The 14153-nt window shown below is 35.7% G+C and overlaps 1 protein-coding gene across 2 annotated transcripts; it reads left to right on the top strand.

The window, feature by feature from the left end:
- The first annotated feature begins 3930 nt into the window (after positions 1-3930).
- Positions 3931-13885, top strand: LOC142625694 (protein disulfide isomerase pTAC5, chloroplastic). 2 transcript variants are annotated; one of them, XM_075799379.1, is made up of 7 exons: positions 3931-4635; positions 8297-8392; positions 8543-8680; positions 9702-9948; positions 13373-13410; positions 13530-13619; positions 13758-13885. In XM_075799379.1, the coding sequence occupies exons 1-6, from the start codon at positions 4147-4149 to the stop codon at positions 13617-13619; spliced, it is 1098 nt and encodes a 365-aa protein (XP_075655494.1). In that variant the 5' UTR covers positions 3931-4146; the 3' UTR covers positions 13758-13885. The 2 variants fall into 2 exon arrangements, with proteins under 2 accessions (XP_075655494.1, XP_075655493.1); XM_075799378.1 differs by having other exon boundaries at positions 3932-4635; positions 13530-13885.
- Positions 13886-14153: the final 268 nt, after the last annotated feature.

Here is a 14153-nt window from a genome sequence, read left to right as displayed (position 1 = left end):
GTCAAGCCATACTTTATTGCTTTATTATTTACTACTTAATTGCATTGTGCTTACTCTATACGCATTTCAAGATTTCTACTTACAATGATCGTCTTGTGTTATTATTTTCAAGAAAAACTTGTCCGTATGGTTCAAGAGCTTCACAGTTTCTAGAGTTAGGTGTGAGTAAATTTTGGCAACTATTCACAACTCACATTTTAAGTCTAGAGTCTGTTTTAGGTTTTGTCACGGAATAGCCAAAGAGGGAGATTGTAGGGTTGAATTTATTTAATTATGTGTTGGCTTTATTTTGTGCCAAATTTGCTTGTAATTTAGCAATTAGATACTCTGTATTTAGGTGGGATTTATGCAAGGGTTGTGTATGAGAGAGTGTGAAGAAAAACTCAAGATGTGTGCAATTCAAAGGGGTCTCGCGACTGGATTTCGCGACTGGCAAGTCGTCAGAATGGCACACGTATTAAGCATGCAGGGGAACTGAAGGGTCACGACAACTGGAGCACTACAGGACAAAACTTCTAGTCTAGCCAGGCAGTTAGCTCGCGACTCAGACTCGCGACTTGTTCCAATTGCGAGGTTGAGTCGACAGAATGCTCTATTTGATGAAAACTGACTTTTCGCATTCCTCATACACCCTAATATAAATACCCTTATACCCACGAAATGTAGAGAGCTTCCAGAGAGAATTTTGAAAGAGAAACCCTAAAGAAAACCAAGATTGACTCATCCACAATTTTTATCATTTGATTCTCTAAATTCCTCTACTCTTACCCTCTCCATTGACATATCCTTGAGAGGTACATTTGCCAAATCCTTATCTCACCATACCCATACCAGTGAGGAGGTGTTTTGGTGCTTGGGAAGCAGTTCAGAGAGGACCAATTTATTTGATTGATGCAATGGGCTTATTGCGGGATCCGGTAAGCTAGAGAAGACAAGGTTCGGCGTAACCTTGTTGGAGCAAGAAGTTTGGAGGGCGTAACCTTGTTGGAGCAAGAAGTTTGGAGAGCTTACGTGCATTGGGTAGATTAGGCTTGGAGGGCGGCGGAGATGTTTTTTACCAAGTACTTTGGTTTCCTCTTCAATAACACATCAGCGTGTTATCTTTGTGTTTGCATCTCTCTTTCCTTTCTCTTTACATTTTAATTGCTGCTGTGTTTGTAACTAATTATGGTTTAGAGTGTGTTACCAATTTAGTTATAGCTTATATTTCATATTCCACACATATACTGTTTGATTATAAGCTAGTTTTAGTATTTTTGTAATTGGGGGTCTAAACGTTCATTGGTGTTTTATACGCTATTTGAACTTTCAAAATTTGAAAATGGAAGAAGGAACGTAGGAGACTAGGAGGTGAAAGAGTAATAAGTGGGGGCTTTGAAAACATTTTAGGGGCAAGACTGTCTTTTCATTTTTTTTGGTGGAGTAAACTGAGTTGGATTTTTGGACAAGTGTCAATCATTTATTGGTGAAGAAACACCAAACCAAATGCTGACTTGGTATTACTGAAAGAGGATATACTTTCTCCTTGCCTTGACCACTCTGCCTCCATGCTAGAGCGGCCTAACCCATTGCCTACGTGTGGCGCATCCATGTCACCGAATCACCTTCAATCCTTGACCTTGACCGTGGTGGTCTTTCGCTCCTTACTGTGTTATTTTTATTTTTATATTTTCAATAATAGTGCTATGTTGTCAATGCTTGACCACAATAAGGAAAAAAAAAATGTTGACTGTATGGTGTTAATAATAAGGGAAAACACTAGTACACACATTTGAAATACACTGAAATTGGTCTAATTTGAAAATCATGACTTGATTTCAGATTATTTTTAAGTGTGTGTAATAAAGTTGGTATAATAAACGCTGCTCTAATTATTATTATTGAATAATGAATTAGAAATTGATTTAGTTCGAAATAATGACACTAGGTAGATTGGATATGTAACTGTTTTGGGCCTTTTTCTTAGATTGATTAATCTACTACCTAAAACTAAAAGTAAAGCAACAGTGCTCGCTCTACATGGCACTTACATTGGAACAGTATGATCCCTGAGAAACAAAGTAGTGCACTATAACAGGCGGGTGAGCTTAATTACTTGTTGAGCTCCAAAGTTTAGAAAGAAGGTTTTAGGAGCACATTCTTGCAGCTAAGACCAGTGCTCAGTGCGCAGCTAAGTCCAAGACAAGATGAAGATGTAACTTGCTGAAGGCTCCACCAAATGGTGTGAAAAAATTAAATATTGATGCAGCGTGTTTAAATGAGAAGACTACGTAGCTGTGGTAGTTCGGGATGAAAATTAAAATATTTTAAAGGTGTGGCTTAAGTATAACGTCGTGTAGTCAAAGCTTTGCTGAAACTTCTGCCATAAATTGGGCTTTGCAACTAGCTAAAGATAAAAAGTTCCGGAGTATAATTGTTAAGAGTAATTCTAAGTTCTATGTTGATGCCATAAATAAGAATTTGGAGGCATGTTTGGAGATTTAGTCACTATTGAATGAAGCATTAGTCTTGGCTAATTCTTTTGTGGGTTGTTGTTTTGTTGGATCAAAAAAGATGCTAACTCTGTAGCTCATGAACTAAGCAAGTATGCTTTGTACTCAAATATCTGATATTTTTGTAATTGTACATCCCTTCGTCTTGCTGTCATGAAGGCTTGGGAAAGAAATGTATCTCTTTTGCTCATTCAATCAAATATTCACATTTATCAAAAAAGCAACTCGGTTGTTAAGAGTTGTGTGATGAAAGAAAAATTCGGGCAGGTTTTCTTAGAAAATGTCAAAAATAAAGCTTTTCCATGAGTTAAATAGAAGCTATCAATCCAAGAAACTTAAGCCCATATATGTTTTCCTATAAGGAAGCCCAAGTCGTGAGTCGTGTGACTTGGTTTCAAGAAAAGAGGGAACCGATACTTCTCCTAAAAGAGAGCAATACATTTTTTTAGAAAGCCTAAGTATAATTAAATCCATTCCAAAATAGTATATATATTTAATTTGATCATCAAATTTTCAAGGTTTTTTTTTTAATCCTTATAATTTTAAACGTTGTCATTTTGGTCTTTGTCATCATCTTATTTAGGACTTTCCAAAGCAAACCTATATCCAACTAAACCATTTGACCTAGTACCACCCAACTGGAACCAACTCAATCCAAGCAGAGACGTGGTCGACGTCGGATCTCCGGCATCAACAACTGATGGGAGCGAGTTGAGTGGCGGGTTAGAGGTTTGAAACTCGATGGAAACTGAACTAATCGACAAATCTTGCTGGTAACTGCCATTCTCTTTCTCCCTCTTTTTCTTATTCTCGGATCCAGCGAGATCTAGGCTAGATCCATTGAGATCTCATTCGGTGTCACCTCCTTCGGTTTCGACTGAAACCAATGTTTTAAATACTGTCTTAGACAATTTTTTTTAAGGGCAAAAACCGATACCGGCCAAAATTCTCATTCTACTTAGAATTGGCTAAAATTGACCAAAACAACTAAAACACCTGAAATTGACTGGAATTTGACCCGAGGTAGAACGGGTAGTATTATCAGTTTGGATTACATACTAGTATGAAAAGTTCCGAAACGAAATTAGTAACATTAACTAAAGCTGACTCAATTCGAACGAAGAACTACCTAATCCAAACTGATGGTGCTCACGATCAATTGTGAATCCTCTGTTCTATCACTTGCCGAAATTGGGTTGAGTACAAATAGTATCCAAACTCGACCCGAATTGATGCATAGACAACCTTAATCTCAAGAAACACTATTTTTAAACTAGTAGTGTAATATAACACGGACCAAATGATAATAAATTTAAAAATATAAGGACCAAAATAGAAACTATGAATACTCGAAGATTAAATTGAAAATAGAGAAAAAGCATAGGGAACAAGAACAAAAAAAATGTTGTTGTCGAAAATTATCAAAATCCCAAATGATTGTGTATACGGATAAAAGTTTTTTGAATTCAAAGCAAGCGGCGAACCCTGGACTGGACCGGACCGAAATTATCTTCCCGCCACCTGGTACCAAACGTGTGGTTCAATACAACACACAAATATCCACAACGACAACGCACCAATTCCAAATATCTTCAACTTCTTTCTTCTTCCTTCAATTTATCTCTCTCTCTCTCTTTCTCTTTCTCTTGTTTCCATGTCTTCCTCTCTCACTCTCCTCTCTCTAAACCCTCCTTTTCACCTCAAACACAGACACAAACCCCACTCCACTCTCCTATTCCCAATCCTCAAATTACCCTCACTCTCCCTCTTCAAATCCCACATTTGCCACTCCTCCGGCTCCAGTGAAGAAATCCGATGGCTTCGCGAGGAACAGCGGTGGCTACGCGAAGAGCAACGCTGGCTCCGTGAGGAACAACGCTGGGCTCGCGAGCGGGACTCACTCCTCCGCGAAATCTCAGACCTCAAGCTCAAAATTCAAGCCCTAGAAGGAGCATCATCGGTGTTAGAAGCCCAAGGATTAATGTTGCTGGGTTTGAAGGAGAAAGGCCTCATTGCAGAGACCGGGTCGAGTATTGTGTTGGAGGAGGAGAAGAAGAAGAAGGATGTGATTAGGGTTTCGGAGAAGCAGACGAGACAGACTCTGCGGAAAGGATCGGAAGGCGCCGAGGTTCAAGCGATGCAGGTCTGCTCGCATTCACTCATACTATGAAATTCACAAGGCGAGTTTTTTTTTTTTTGATTCGTTTATAGAAAATACAACAGATAGGCAAAAAAAAAAAAAAATTATCGTTTTCATTCCTAAGGAAGTTTGCATCAAGTTCCTTTTTCACTAATTCCCAACCAAAAAAAAAAAGTTCCTTTTTCACTATTCATTTTTCTGCCCTTCTATTAACTCTCCTTAACTTTTTATCTTATGTGTGTAACTAGACTAGGTGACATTATTTTTAGCATTAAAGAATTTGACACGTCTGATATGAACCATTCCATTTAAAAATAGGCAAAATTACACTGATTGTCCCTAAAGTTATTAGTCCCTTAAGTTTTAATGGAGTGTTATTCGCCCCTCAAGTTAATCCTTTGTTAACTTCCGTTAGTATTTACTAGCCTCTAAGCACGCGCTCACGCGCGTGCTCAGAGGCTCTTCTATTTTTTGAGTAAAGGTTAATAATTTGAATCTATTATAATTTGAGATTACTACATTTTTTAATCATAAAATACTTAGAGGTGTGATGAAAAAATTATATTTCAATGCAATACCAATTATCAAAAGAAAAACAAAATAAGAAAGAGGGATGAGAAATCCCCAAAACACTTGCCATGAGTAAAGGACAGATACCTTTCAGAAAATTATTTAATAAAATTTGGAAAACTTGATAAGAAACAAAGAAATTGTGATGTTTGTCAGATCAATAAAACAGTTAAACATTGATATGATCCAAAGGGAAAATAAAAACAAAAATAAAGTACCCAATAACCGAAATCAACGAAAGAATAAGAAAAAAAAAATTGCTGGTGGAAGAAACAAAAAACTTACCAACGACTTTGTTGGGTTTGGAGGCAGACTTGGATCAATGAAGACTGAGGGAGAGCATCAGCGACTCAGAGAGAGAGAGAGTGTGTTTGTTTTAATTTTTTAATAATACATTTTTTAGAATTTAATTTATAAGTGGATAAAATAATTTGAAAACCAACTGGAGAGCGGTTCTATTTTGTAGGTAATGTTTTAGTGGAAGTTATTTTTACCAAAATTTCCCCCTATTTAGTTTAGTTTTTTTTTTTTAAAATATTTAAATTTATTTTTGGATAAACGTGGGTTGTTTAACTTATTTTTCTATTTAAAAAAAAAAATAAACGTATAGTTATTTTGAAGAAGTGGGTTAGTGGAAGAGTGTTCCTATTTTGTAGGCAATGTTTTAGTGCAAGTTATACATGCATTTTTACCGAACTATCCTTCAGTTTTGTGTTCACTTAAACATAGGACTGTAGGGGCATTTTTGAACTAAAAAATGTGGAATCCAAACAGGTGCAACCGCTTAAATAGTAGTATAGATACTATACTACTATTTAAGCAGCTGGTTTGGACCGGATTTTTTTTAAAAAAATATCCCTACACCTCTAGATTTAAGTAGAGATAGAACTAAATGATAGTTTGGTAAAAATACATATCTAACTTGCACTAGAATATTGCCTACAAAATAAGAACACTCTTCCACTAACTCACTTCATCAAAGTAACTATACGTTTAGTGTTTTTTTTAAATAGAAAAATAAGTTAAATACCCCACGTTTATCCAAAAACAAATCTAAATATATATATAAACTAAAGGACAATCCGAATTTTTTTTGTTCTAAAATACCCTTACATTCCTATGTTTAAGTAGAGATAAAACTAAAGGACAATCCGGTAAAAATAAAACCCTAACTTTCACTAAAACATTGCCTAAAAAATAGGGTTACTTTCCTATTGATTTTCAAATTTATTTATCCACTTATAAATTATATTCTCAAAATAAAAATTATATATATAATAAAAAATATAGATTTTTTTTTTTGCTACTACCACTAAAAAAAAAAAAAAAAGCCTCATCTCATTGCGCGTGGGATGAGGCTAGTTATTGCTTATGTGGCTGAATAGTGATGTGGCATTGTTTTAATTGATGCGGTATTTACTATTTATTTTTATTTAAAAACTATACATGTCATAAACTCATAAAAGTAAATAATTGACCAGTTCAAGTGGGTTAATACCCGAATCAAACAAAAATTACCAATCTAAAACTAACATAAGAGAGTGATAGCCCAAGACCATCGTCCTTCTTTACGTGACAGCAGCGCCATCATCCTTGGCAACCACTTTGATTTATGGTCATGCTCCCAGCTTTTGCACAACCATTGCTTTGCACCTCCCCTCTCATCTTCGGCCAACCCATCTAGTTTGTGTTGTCACTAGGCAGTTGGGACATGATAGGAAACACTCTTTTGGTGATGAGTGTTGATGAGGAAATTTCTAGAGCACCATGATTTTAATATTGGTTGTGCAACACATGATTTTTTTGTGCACCAACTCAATCTGTTGTTGCATTTTTCGATTGATGATTAAGGTTTTGGACATGGGTTTTTTAGATTATTCAATTGGGTTTGTTCCGTTTTGATTGTACTTGCTATGTACACATGTGCTTTTGATTTCTTGTGGCACCAACTATAATTGGAGGTGAATTTTGTAGAGAAAACTTTCATTGTATTGGATAAGGCAGTAGTTGATGGAGGGTTTATTCATGGAGATCCCCTTGTTGAAGTTCAATTAAATTTATAGCCTTTTGACCAATTGCCCTTAGTTCTTTTTATGTGTGAGCTCAACCATGAATCAAAATGGATGTGGAGGACAATGATGTTGCTAAGGCTCGGGGGAGGAGATGCTGTTGCCAGCAGAGGAAGGCAGCATTGTGTGGAGGAGGACGACGGTGTTGGGGTCTTGTTAATTTTATTGGGACTTTTGGTTTGATTTGGCCTCCTTGAACTGGGTTAGATATTTTCTTTTATGGGTTTATGGTATAAAAGAAAATATTAACGGCAGTTAATATTAGCTACATAGACAATAATATTAACGGCAGTTAACAAATGATTAATAGCGCTCAGTTTTGAAACTTGAGGGACTAACAGCGCTCAGTTGAAACTTAAGGGACCAATTGTGCACATTAAGTAAACTTCAGGGACCAATAGTGTAGTTTCGCCTTAAAAAAAATTATGACGCACATTAGGCAAATTTGTGAGTCGAAACTTGGAAGTATTGGTTATATGAAAGATCTTTTTAAAGTTTTTGAACAAAAAGTAAACTTTTTTTTTTTCAATCATTTTAAAGTTTAAGCATAAAAAGTGTAATGTTTTCAATAGTTTAGGGATGAAATGAAACGAACTTTACTCAAACTTTAGGGACAAAAAAAAAAGTTTTAGCCTAACTAATACTTGTGTACAATTATTATTTACATTGCCAATAATTTAGGTGCACTACAATAAAGTTATTTACTTAAAGTACAAGTAAATGGGCTTAATTAAGTTAATTTTAATTATACATAAAAATGGTATATTGTACCATTTAAGACGGGCAATTAGCTCACTGATCAGATCAAATGTAGTTGAAGTTGATTGGACAATTTTTCATTCACTATGCACAGTTAGATCTCCAACATTCCCTGTATATATCATATAGCTGAATTTCAAAGTTGAAATTTTTTATAAAGTTTTCTGCAGTTACCCCATGCGCGCTGTCACAACTCACAAATGCATTACTAACTTTGTAAGATCTTGTCTTATACTTTGATTTTTTCTAACATTTGAGTATGACAGGAGGCATTGCAAAAAATGGGGTTTTACTCAGGAGAGGAAGACATGGAATATTCCAGTTTCTCAAGTGGGACCGAGCGTGCTGTGAAGACTTGGCAAGTAAGTTGCAAACATTTATTTGTGGAACTTACTTATAGGAAAACTCTGCAGAATCATCAGGGGTAAAAATAGTCTTTCCCTGATAGAATATTCAGTGCTGTATTACTATTCTGTTCCATGGTTATTACAGTGCTTCATATTGCTTGACAGGCCTCACTAGGTGCCCCTGAAGATGGGATAATGACTGCAGAGCTGCTTGAAAGATTATATGTGGAGCAACAAATTATTGGCGCTGGTTCAAATGTAGATGCAGATCAGAAGGGGAGCACCCTGACTGCTTCACCAATGGTACGTTGATATCACCGTTCACTGCAATGCTTTACCATATTAAGGGATGCATCAGCTGAATTCGCACTAGCTATTCTGGTATTGGCACTGAAGCCTTTCAAAGATATGTAGCTATTCTGGTGGTCATGCACTGGCAGACGGATGATATTCTGATACATAAGAGAAGCATATTTTGCATTATGTGAAGGTATAGTACCATAGGTGCAGTACATTAGGTTCCCTAGTTAAATTCAAACACTTAATTGCATTGAATTTAATTGTTCTTGAAAAAGATAACACCATTTTTTTATTTATTGGTTAATGTAACCAAGCATTTGAATTTAATTGGGGAACTGAATGTATTGCACCTAAGGTACTATACTTAAGTTTTACCCTTTTGAATCATTAGGATTGTTGAAGTAGCAAGCTGGCTGAGGCAAACAAGCTGCAGTTTTTTTTTTTTGATAATTTTAAAGGTTTGACTGACATTCAGGATGGCATTAGACTGCGTGTAGATGATAATGCAACTTCCTTTCTTTATTTTTTTTTTGGTGTCTTCTTTGCTTGAGATCGATATGGAGAATTGTTTTTTTTTCTTTGTTAGTGGCTGGCTTAACGAAGACCAACACTAAAAGAAAATGGAAAGACATATTGCTCTGATACCCCAAAATTTGTAAAATTATATTCCCCATATTGGTGTGGGGTGGAATCCATCTCAAGAACAGCCTTACATATCACAGAGATGCAGGACTCTGCAGTTGTGACCAGTTTTAACTGCATGGAGTACTAGGATTTCACTCGTATGGTTCACATAACTCAGCTCTTCTTTTCTTTTTTCTCTCTTTTTTTTTTTTTGGCTTTCTGTTTTTGTTGGATACATTCTATGGTGATGGTAGCATGTTGGGCAGATTAGTGACTGGAAGGATTATGTCTTTTGAACATCAACCTAAGCAACTCTATTATTAGCTAATGCCAAATAATTTATCCTTTTAACAATATTGACTTGTGTGCAAAGATCTGATTAGGCTCATTGTTTTTTCAGGAAGGTGCAAATGGAGCTCCAGTTGCTTCTATAATGGATATTTCAGAAGTTAAGCAGACAGTTGTGAATGAAGAAAGTGTTACAGAAGTGGAGGTATCCCAACATCGAGTTTTTCTCCTAGGAGAGAACCGATGGGAAGAACCCTCCAGACTTGTAGGCAGGAACAAACCATTTGGTAATAGCAAGACCAAAGATACCATAACGAAGTGCCTTACATGTCGTGGAGAGGGCCGCTTAATGTGCACAGGTACATGATTGTCACAATATAGATCTTTGATAATGATAGTTCTTTGAAGGTGCTCATTGTTGAACCATACACGTGAAATTAATGGCAGAGCCCTAGCATAGATTATTTGGTCAAATATGATATTTTACAACTAAATATAATGAGAGCAATGTATAAGTATAACTTACACTTATTAGATATTGGGCTAATGGGCAATTTAGTAATCTGCAATTACGAAGTGGATAGAGGTTAAATGTCATACACGTGGGAAACTGACCTGGGGATGCATATATATTCCTAACATGTATTTGTGGCTGATTGAATCAGCATTTTTAGAGGCCAGCCTATTTTCTGTCCTGTGGACAGAAGCATCTGAAATGGTATATATTTAGTGGATGGAAGAAGAGTACCCACAACATACTTCTTCTCACTATGTATACCAGGACGAAGATTGGAAATGGACTTGTTACCAATGATTTGGTTTTTACTTGGGGATACATATCACTTTATTGCACGTGTTTCAGACAGAAGGAACTTTATACTTGCACAGCCAAATGACACAGCCTGTTCCAGTTTGTTGACCAAATTTTATTAGATGGTTCTAAGGCCTTTGAAAAAAGAAATCAAGCTTATATATGCCTGTCATGCATACATGGATAAAAAAGCATAATTAGAAGGCCATACCCAGTGCACAAGCAATAATTTAACTGCTTTAAACATAAGCATATTTTAATTATCAAAAAATGTAAATAAAAACTTTTAAGAAATTTACTTGATTCCCCAAACCATTTTTGGCTGAAGTTCCCAGTTAAATTGACTTCTTATCCAAAAAAACTAATTTATTTTGAAAATGGACTTCCTATATACTGCCTGAACTGGAGCTAAATTAAGGTTTGATCATGACGGAATATATTGTTTTTGTCACAAATGTAACGTGTATGGAAACAAGTTTTGGAGCTGGAGCTTTTCTACTATTGGAAAATTCTTTCAACTGGGATTTGAGATTTTATAATTTCAGAATCAAATGGTTGTATTGTAGCACACTTTTAGTCATATATAGCATGAACTGTAACAATTGACCATCTGTAGTCATGTTTTTGTTTTTACTTGGCATGACTCCTTATGCAATGTGGATTGACCTGATGACTCAACCATAATATAATGAGGTTTAACAGATCTGAACAACCAGAATACAGTGTTTAGATGATTTGATGATTACAACCCATGTGAAAGTGGTGGCAAAGAAAAAAAGATTGCAGGCTTTGTCACTTGTTGACAGTGAAGAAACTTTAGTTGTGACATTGAATAACTCTGCTCCAAATGATGTGCAGTTGTTGAGCATTGTGAAAGATAGCTTATTCTATGAGGAAATTAGGGGGAAAGATATGGGTATGAACAATGCATGAGAACAAGATCTTGTCACAAAGAACAGGGTCGGAGTAAGAGTAGAAAGGTTTGGTAGTCATAGGAAATTTGATGATGGATCAAAAAGAAGTGATACATCTCAGCTGAGGGGGTGTAGAGAAAGCTTCAATTATAGGAAGAAAAATCCATAGAACGATAATTAGGAGAAAAAGTTGTAGAGCCCTCTTTTTAAGTTTGAAGAGGAAGAGTGTAACCATGTTGCAAACATGACATTGAGTGGGTTGTTGATTTGGCAACCTCGCACCATGTAATTTCTACCACTGATTTCTTCACCACATGCAAAGAAAGAGACTTTGGTAGTATGAGATAGGTAATTCTAGCAACTTAAAGGCTGCATGGTGATGTGTGGATTAAAACCAATGTCGGTTGCACATTGACATTAAAGAATGTGGTACATATTGTTGACTTAGGCTTTAATCTATTTTCTATGCATCCCATGGGTTAGGTAGGTTATTATAGTCACTTTGGTAATGGAAGGTGGAAAAGAGCAAGAGGGAATGCTCGTTGCAGTATGTACAAGACACATGTAAAGACTTATGACAATGGGTTCATATGAGAAGATTTTGAGAGGACTCCACAGCTTAGACTTGAAATCAATGGTTCTATTACCAAGAAAGTAAAATTTTCTCTATGTGAAAATGCCACAAATGGGAGAGAGATACGTGAAGAGGAATATAATGATGTTAAGCTGGCAATAATTTATTGCAATAACATGAAATATTTTAAGGTTGTTGAGTACGAACAACCCTTTTAATTAGAGATTGTCAGCCCTCATGTTAGAATGCCTATTACAGAATGTTGGACTTAGTTTTGGGAATATTTTGCCTTTTGATGAGGGGGAGATAAGTAATTCTATTTTTTATATCCAAGATGAGATTAATTATTTGAAAAATAAAGACATTGGCTTCGATGAGGTTTTTCTCAATTATTATAAAAATTATCAAGTTGTTTAAACTTTATAGGATGTTGGTTGGCATGAACTTCATGTGAACGATCGCAATGGGGTTCCCTTTTCTCATGGATTCGAGATGATTTATTCAGTTGTTATGAAGAGTACTAGCCCGTGAGATATTGGGATTTCAAAAATGACAAGAAACACGTGATGCAGAAAAGAAAAAATATGAAGGTTTCTTTTTTATGTCAGATATGGAAAAGTAAAAAGAGAAAAAGTAGAAACCAATAAAAAGTAGTCAAATGTGTGATTGAAAAAGTAAAAGGAGAAAAGGTAGAAACTAATGAAAGTAGGTTTCCTTGTAGTAAAGGGTAAAGAAACCTTATGTCAAGGAGAATTCATGAAACTTGGGTTGGCAATTTACTCCATGATATTTGATTTCGTCAGGTACAATGACTTTGTTTATTTGTAGTTTTGATGAGAAATTTTCATTGTAGTTCTTAGAGAGATAATTTCTTATATTGACTCAAACGTTTGAAGTGGTTTATAATTTACTGAGTACTTGGCATAGCTCACGCATTCATGTGTACAAACCAGTGCGCCTTAGTTTGTCAAGAAGCCATTTGACCTATCAAAATATTAATTTTTAACAGAAAGAGACTGTTACCGATAACCCTTCATGTTTGTGAAGTATGAAGCTGTTGCGAGTAATGCTGACAGTGGTGAAGGTTTACTGACTTTCGATTGGAGGGGATCTCTTTTCCTTCCCTGATGGTAGAAATTGATCCCCAATCACATTCATTGTTTCCTTGTGGTCCTTTTAGTGTGGATATCAAGTTTTTGAGTGTAAAATTGAAAACATATTGTAAACTATTTTTTTATAGTTGATTTATTCAGAGTTGCCATTGCTTCTTATATGACAAAAGTTACAAATTGGACTTTGAGGTTATAATGACACCAGCCAATGAGCTTTAGCTCAAACGGCACATCCTTTTCCCATAAGAGAGGGTGGAGGATAAGACCGTGGCTTGAAAATTTACTCCATGTGTGAAAACTTACCAATCAAAGAAATGACCACCAGCTGCCATTTAGACCACCTATGGCTAAATAAAGCTTTGTCTGGTGCAGAATGCGATGGAACAGGCGAGCCAAACATTGAGCCACAGGTAAGAGGGTTATTGATAATGATGTCCTTGAGATGTCTTCTTTTTTTTTTTTTTTTTTTGTCTGATTTATTCCAACATTATTCAAGATTTGACCCTTATGATAAAGTTCCGTATTGCAGTTTATGGAATGGGTAGAGGAGGGAACAAAGTGTCCATACTGCGAGGGCCTTGGTTATACCGTTTGCGATGTATGTGGAGGCAAACAATGAGTTAAGACATGATATATATTTTCTCATCTGTTTCATATGCTATAGTGCGTGTATCATAATTCACGATTGCTTAATTACTATACAACTTACTAAATCTTTTATCTTCTGCTAAATACCATACAACTTGTGATATTGAAGTGGACGATCAAGTGTTTAATGAGGTACTTACAAGCGGCATGGCAGAGTGTGATGCTAAGGGTGTGCAAAATGGTCCGTGTAATAAACACTACTCTTTTTGTTTTTTAATGCCAAAACAAGTCATACAAGCAGGGTCTTATTTATTTATTTATTTGTTATTAATATCGTTATTATTATTATTATTTTGGGTTAGGTAAATAGGGTTAAGATAATTATAAAAAAAAAATCACCGTGTAATATGCAGAGAGTCAGCCATGTTTGCCAATTGTAGAGAGCATTAGAAAGCATCCCCAATGCCTTTGTTCCCAGTTCATCTTTGCATAGAAAATAGGCTCCTTTCAGTCAACTAAAACCAGGATTTTCCGTTCTTTACCTTTACCAAAACTTTTCCAAGGA

This window comes from Castanea sativa, chromosome 2, assembly GCF_040712315.1.
Source record: "Castanea sativa cultivar Marrone di Chiusa Pesio chromosome 2, ASM4071231v1".
Classification (NCBI taxonomy): Eukaryota; Viridiplantae; Streptophyta; class Magnoliopsida; order Fagales; family Fagaceae; genus Castanea; species Castanea sativa.
The sequence above is the reverse complement of the archived record's forward strand: the minus strand, read 5'-3'. Positions and strand labels throughout refer to the sequence as shown.